Source organism: Pisolithus orientalis, assembly GCF_024613125.1.
Source record: "Pisolithus orientalis strain OTSU chromosome Unknown F5J12scaffold_357, whole genome shotgun sequence".
Taxonomy (NCBI): Eukaryota; Fungi; Basidiomycota; class Agaricomycetes; order Boletales; family Pisolithaceae; genus Pisolithus; species Pisolithus orientalis.
This window is the reverse complement of record NW_026261138.1, coordinates 1037-8378: the sequence shown is the minus strand read 5'-3', so window position 1 is coordinate 8378 and position 7342 is coordinate 1037. Positions and strand designations below refer to the sequence as shown.

General features: G+C 49.2%; 2 protein-coding genes across 2 annotated transcripts; one reads left to right on the top strand and one right to left on the bottom strand.

The window, feature by feature from the left end:
* Nucleotides 1-322: 322 nt before the first annotated feature.
* Nucleotides 323-2365, bottom strand: F5J12DRAFT_957623 (heat shock protein 70 family; the record flags this gene model as incomplete). The annotated part of the gene is made up of 6 exons (XM_051749887.1): nt 323-506; nt 563-766; nt 814-1829; nt 1884-1960; nt 2012-2071; nt 2120-2365. The coding sequence occupies 6 exons, from the start codon at nt 2363-2365 to the stop codon at nt 343-345; spliced, it is 1767 nt and encodes a 588-aa protein (XP_051593977.1). The 3' UTR covers nt 323-342.
* A 2371-nt stretch (nt 2366-4736) lies between these two features.
* F5J12DRAFT_732191 (uncharacterized protein) lies at nt 4737-5861 on the top strand (the record flags this gene model as incomplete). Its single annotated transcript, XM_051741969.1, has 3 exons — nt 4737-5207; nt 5380-5430; nt 5547-5861. 3 exons carry the CDS (start codon nt 4737-4739, stop codon nt 5859-5861), a joined length of 837 nt encoding a protein of 278 aa, XP_051593976.1.
* Nucleotides 5862-7342: the final 1481 nt, after the last annotated feature.

Genomic DNA, 7342 nt, shown 5'->3' with positions numbered 1-7342 from the left:
CACTCTCTAGTATGACGCTGCATCTGTAACATTAAACAAACAAAAATAAAATAGCCGATTGCGCGACTTTTGCAGCACTGCGCAACTTAAAAACAGTGACCCGCAATTTTTGCAGTCACCCCTCCATTTTTTTTTTCGAGTGGATCAATAAGACGTTTTATCATAATATGAAGATACCCATACTACAGCTCAGAGATCTGACTACCTCGAGTAGACCTGTGGCAGACGGAAGTATAAGTAGGACAAGGAAGAGCGTGGGGGGCGTGTCCTCAGAGCCTTGCGTTAACTGCGTGGAGGACGCATTCTCTGCGCCGCGCTTCTCGTACACCTTCTGGAAAAGGCCTAGCGAAACTTGTTGAGTCTCGCCGATCTTCTCCTCGATTTGCTCGGCAGTGACAGAAGCATCGCCGGGAGGCCTTTCGAGGCCAATTCACTAAGTTCGCCAGCGAGTTTCGACACCTTCTCCCTCTCGGCAGCATCAAGCTGCTCCTTGAACTCGTTCATTGCTATCACAGGTGCGAATCAATGCGGGAAAGTGAAGCACCATGTAGTAAATACGTACCCTTCTCTGTGTCGACACAGACTGACTCGCCCTTGTTTGCTTCCTCGATGAGTTCCCAACGGGCCTTATCCACATCGGCATACTTCTCAGCGTCAGAGATCATGCACTCAATGTCCTTGTCGCTCAGACCTGACAAAGACGCGATCGTCATAGACTGATCCTTGTTGGTTGCCTTATCCTTGGCGGTGACGTGGACGATATCATCTACAAGGGATGAGGAAATTATCTGAAGACCTGTATAAAAGACATACCAGCATCGATGTCGAAAGTGATCTCAATTTGAGAGACGCCCTTCGGGGCCGGAATACCGACGAGATTGAAGTTGTCAAGGAGTTTGTTGTCCCTGACGAGTTCACGTTCACCCTGGAAAATCTTGTCCTCAATGGCGGTCTGGCCATCGGCAGCGGTAGAGAAAACTTGCGACTTCTTCGTTGGGATGGTCGTACTGCGGTTGATGAGTTTTGTCATGATACCATCGAAAGTCTCAATGCCGAGGGAGAGTGGGGTGATGTCGAGAAGTAGAATGTCGGTGACATTTCCGGCGAGAACACCACCCTGGATAGCAGCACTAATGGCAACGGCTTCATCAGGATCGACACCTTTACTCGGCTCACGACTGAAGATCGACTTCACGGACTCACCGACCTTAGGCATGCGGGTCATACCACCAACGAGGAAGACTTCGTTCACCTCACTAGACTTGACTCCAGCATCGGACAACGCTTTCTTGCAGGGATCAACGGTACGTTGGATCAGAGGGCCGGTAAGGGTCTCAAATTGAGTGCGGTTCAACTTCAAGTTGATGTACTTTGGACCGGTTGCGTCCGTGGTGATGAATGGCAAGTTAATTTCGGTCTGCGTCGTGGATGATAATTCAATCTTGGCCTTTTCGGCAGCCTCACGAATGCGCTGAATGGCCATGCAGTCTTGATTGAGGTCAATGCTCGACTCTTTCTTGAATTCGTTGAGGATGTGGGTAACAAGAGCGATGTCAAAGTCCTCGCCACCAAAGTGGGTGTCTCCATTGGTGGACTTGACCTTGAAGACTCCTTTGTGCATCTCCAGGATGGAGATATCAAAAGTACCACCGCCAAGATCGTACATGGCAATCACTGATGATTCGGTACGATCAAGGCCATATGCCAGTGCCGCGGCCGCCGGCTCGTTGATGACTCGAAGAACCTCAAGGCCAGTGATTTGACCAGCGTCCTTGGTGGCCTGCCGTTGCGCATCGTCAAAGTATGCGGGGACCGTAATGACCGCATGACTAATAATAGTAGTCAACACTGGGGGACTCCTAACTAGTATACGCGCAACTTACTTGACTTTCTTGTTGAGATACTGCCTGGCGGTCTCACGCATCTTGGTAAGTACCATGGACGATAACTCCTCAGCACTCTAGAAAGTATATTAGTTCTCTTACTGATCCAGAGGGGTGAAAAGGCATACGAATTGTTGTCTCTCGCCACCGATGTCAACCTCGACAGCTGGTCGAGCATCTTGAACACCCTGCAGATGATATAAGATGCTTTCCTATTTAACAATTGTCGCATGTACTAACCAGTGCTTCATGTCCTCCTGGACCTCCACGTCCTTGAACTTGCGGCCGATCAAGCGCTTAAATGTGAAGACAGTTCTGGTGGCGAGTGGACCAATGGATGGAGCTTGGTGCGGTGAAGGGCAAGAGCAGTGAATTTCTGTATCTTGGTCTTCAAGCCGGACGAGGATGGGGGCAACTCCGGGCAAGCGAAAAAGCAGGTGATAAAATGAGTACGAAGAGGCATCAAATTGAAACATGTTCATGGCTGTAGTATTCGTCTTGTCATGCGATGGGCTGTGTCGGTGGTGGTTTCGACGAAAATATGATATGGGAATCCAATGTCGACCGCAGGTGCCCGCACTCGCACTGGTAGTTGGTACATAGCAAGTCGTGTTGCGGTATATCCGTCTTCCTCGGGCTCCTTGGCACTTGCATCGTTGGTAGTCTTGCATGGATTCACGACGACGAGGGCAGTGGAGCTGATTCTAGTGCAAGGTAAGTCCGCACCTGTGGGCCCGTGACCGTGGGAAATGGTGTCGCACTACTGAGACAGTGGCGACACACCAGCAATGTCGATGCCGTGGACATGAGCTCCATCGCCCAGCTAGCGTTCCTGCCCCTTCCACAGCCCAGCCTTGGTAGATGGCCAGCTAATATCCAGACCGCTCATGGAACCATCAAGAAAGTGTACGATCAAGCTCTTTATGTCCTGCGATCTGATAGTTTTCCGGATCCCACTCGGGTTTCATTCCACATAGACGCACTCACTTCAACTGCACTTCCCATCCTCGAAGCACTTATCCCTAGTGGTGCTAGTCATGAGGACGAATCTCTGCCTCAGGAGTGGTTGGTGGGTGTCGCAAGGCTCATTGGGCAGGCAGTGCAAGATCTTCGGGACGTGGCACAGGTTGTTAATATGTTGTATGTCCGATTTTCTGTCGGTGAATGGCGCTTGACTTCTTTTCAAGTGAATGGCGAGAGGTTAGTATACCTGAGCTTGTAACGGAGTCCAAGAATGGTCGGCGCGGACGGCCTCAGAAGTCTGTATGCCCTGACTTCCTTACTGAGGTTGTCACCGATAATAGCCGTCACATCAGTCTCAGTGAACTTGCTCGCATCCTAGGCATTAGCCGCATGACACTCTGGCGAACTATGCGGAAACATGGCCTGAAGCGGAGCTACACCGTATTGAGCAACGATGACTTGGATGTAGTTGTGAGGGCGTTCAAGAAACACAAACCAGAGTCTGGATTCCGCTATTTACTCGGACACTTACGCCATCATGGGATTCGAGTCCAACAAAAACGAATATGGCAGTCATTGTCTCGCGTTGATAGACTAGGTCAGCGGTTACGTGAACATCGTGTTATAAAACGCAGGGTGTATCGTGTCAAGAGGTCAAATGCGCTCTGGCACATTGACGGACACCACAAACTCATCCGATGGGGATTTGTGGTCCATGGAATTATTGATGGTTACTGTCGAACGGTGTGTCGCAGCGCTTACTGACATGTTTGATTGACCTTACGCTTTCAACAGATTACTGGTTTATGTGCCAGTACAGACAACCTCGCATCAACCGTTTTCAATGTATTCCTCAATGCACAGGCAGAGTATGGAATGCCATCACGTATGAGAGGTGATCGTGGTGGTGAAAATATCGACGTGGCTACATACATGGTAGCTGTCCGAGGTCCCAACCGTGGATCATTTATGTGGGGATCGTAAGTCACAACTACGCGCCAATGGCTGTCTTTTTGATGTCATGTACTACAGGTCTACCCGAAACTCGAGGATTGAACGCGTGTGGGTCGAAGTTGGAACTCAATTTGTACGCCGCTGGCGGGGATTTTTTTCTCGGTGTGAAAGACTTCACTGCCTTAATCCTGGTGACAGCAGTCACCTGTGGCTCATTCAAAGGCTCTTTCTTCGGGAAATTAATGATGATTGTGAGGACTTCCAGTGCGAATGGAACCTTCATCCAATTAGCGGGCCAACGACCAATAATAAAAGTCCACAGGTGTGTGAAGCATATCATTTTAAGGATGGGCCGCACTCAATTTTACTGACATATCCACAGGATTTACGGCTTATCAGTAATGTCACGCTAGGAGAATACTACGACGAATATGAGGGGATCCATCCCCTCACTATTGAGCGATATTATGGCGTTCACGGCCATGTACGGGTTCGGCGGAATGGCCAAACGGGTGCGGGCCATTGCCCCGACGAGGAGCCAGAGGCCGATGACGAAGAAATTGCCACAAACGAACATAATGGTATTCTGAGAAGGGTTGGAGCTGACCTCCAGGAGCAAGTGCGCCATGAAGCAGTGGAAGTTCCTGGCAAAGGATCACCTTTCGCATGTGTCAAAGACGAGGCAGAATTTTGGTCAGTGCTTGACCGCGTTGTCATTGAAGATATCACACCAGCAGGGTATGGAGATGATCATGGGTCAGAAGGTGATGAATCAACAGAGGAGCACATCGCAATTGGTCGGCAGGGAACACGGTTTGTTACAGTATCATTAGCAGAGCCCATATGGGCAAGACGGGCAAAAACCTGGTGTCAGGCACTCGCCGTTCTAACTCTCTTCGATGCAGATGGTTATTTTTGATCCCCCCCTAGTCATACATGCAATGTATTTACTGTACATATGGTCATGGTCAATTCAGTGGTTGTCGAGTTGAGCACAAGCACAACACTACCGGCTTAGTCAACATTAGACAGACACATCAGAACTCAGAGTCCTGCCTCGAGCTTCAGTCTTCACTCACTCCTTCTCTCGTTGCCGGTAGTTGGTCCAATCCCTCCATGCCAGATGTCGACGAGCGGCTCTGCTGCTATTTCGATGAGAACGGAAAACAATGCAGTTGCAGGATGTTTACCGCACCTGCCAACAAGAATGCACGTTATCACTGTCGTGAGTGCACGCATGGTTTCAGTAATCACCCGGAAGCACAATTTAGCAACAAATCCCCGAAATTGACTATGGATGTAAAGGTAGAGCCTGCAACCGGCAACCGGCTTTTGGATGTGTTCCATCAACGGAAGACATCTCGCACTATGGAGTTGCCTAACTCCCTCCAGCATGTGCGTGAAGAGGTCCTGAAAGGATTCCGTGCTGGTAGCAGTGGGACACAACGAGTTACATCAACTAAAATTAAGGTGCGTTGGACCACTTCCTAAGCCAGTGTCCATACTCCAATATTGATGATCACAGAAACCTAACTCTACTGGGAAGCGGGTCCCATCTGGTAACCATGATGGGTCCCAGCAGGATGTTTTAGTTGGAACGTGGCTACTACTGATCAATGCATTGGATGAGGTATGTGCTATTGAACTAGCTCCTAACAAGTATTAATCACAGATATACAGGCAGGTGAATTGATCCAGACAAAACCACTGTCGAGAACAGAAATGTACACAGCAGAACATCGGCAGTGTGTGCACACTGGTGCCAATGCGGCCAAATTCGCATTCCGGCGGGACTGGACTCACGACGATGTCGACAAGTACCTCAGAGAACACGTTTTCCCGCGTCCGATGGAGTATGCACTTATGCACAAGAAGGGTAAAAGTAAGGCGAGCTGTTGTTGGAAACTCGCCTTCAAGGAGAAACAACGATTCGGACTCGCAGTGACCGAGGACCTTCCGACTGGCCAGGATCTATTCTACTATCGAGGACGGTTTAAATGTGGCACAGATTCGAGCATAATTATAGGTATGAGTTATGCCTTCCACCTGTTAAACTACTAATATATCAACACAGCATTGTGCGGTCATGTCCCGGAAGAGGAATATGCGTCTTGGGGTCTAAGACAGCATCAGGAGAGTAGTGAATTCCAGCCAGCAAAGCTTCGAGAGAGTAGCGACTCCATCCCTCCAGCAGCCTCAAGTGAAGACTCCGAAGACAAACGGACAATATTTGAATCCATGATGCGGAAGCAGGGACGCAGTCAGCACCCTGGTACGATGACCAGAACCCTGTTCTAATCACAGCTGACCTCTGAATTTTCCCCTCTGTGCAGACCAACCAAAAGGGAAACGAGGCCGATATCAATCACCGGTAATCGAGATCGAGAGTTCAACTGACTCTACTCAGCCACCGCCCAGCACCCAAGTTCCTCGCATCCATGGTGGATCCATCAGGCCATCAACACGTAAGTCCCATTTCTTTGTTTTTGACATGTGCTCACACCGCAACAGTTTTTCTCCCATCAGGCGACAGTGACTTATTGGATGTGGCTGACCTCCCGACTCAATTGAAGGGTCTCTCGGTTTCTCCACCTCCACCCACATTCGTTGGCCAGGCGCCTCTCGCCACTGTGAATCGCTATGTCTCGTTGCCCCCCAAATTTTTACAGGATCTTGATCCCTTTGGATCACTGGTCAACTCCCCCCTCTTACACCCGTATGTAAATCCGTGGTCACCTGATTATTTCCTTGGTGCGGCCGACTACTTTTGATTTGGAGGTAACATGCTATTGAGTATGAATGGTCATCCACTTACATCTAACCGTAATCCACATTCATGTCTATGGAATTTTGAGGTACCACCCACATTCGTTTAATCAGCATTCATGTCGACGCAGTTACATCCTGTAATCACTTGTCCCCAGCATCAATATACCGTTGATCTCGAGGCTTAGCCCTCTTCGCAAATATTGTTGTGGTTTGTTTACTCCTGTCAGCGGAGCCAGCCACATGTCCTGCTCGTCGACGCAAGTCCAATCCCTCTGCAAAGTGATGGATGACCAAACCCAAACCATGCCCATGCGACGACATCACATGTTCTACTACGAAGACGGAACCCATATCTTCCAGGTGAGTTACCTAGCATCGTAGTAACATCTATCAGGCTGTTTACAATACATCCAGGCTCAAAGTTCACTATTCAAAGTCCATAAGAGTGTTCTCTCCGACAAATCCATCGCCTTTAAGTCTATGTTTGCTGCACAAGACAGTACCGGACTTCCCCAAACTGATGGACACAGCGACGAAAAACCAATTATTGTGCCTGATCAAGTCTCCGACCTAGGATTTGAACTGTTTCTGTCCGTGTGCTACAACAAGTAGGTCGATCCGTATGCTGCCATTGAAAATATGCTATATATTGATGTTGTTATTTCAGATGGCGCCCAGATACTTCACAGGCATCCGAGACCACCCTTCTTCAGCTCCTTGAGCTTAGTCGCATGTATGAGTCCAAGGACGTCCGTGAACACGCCATCAAGCAA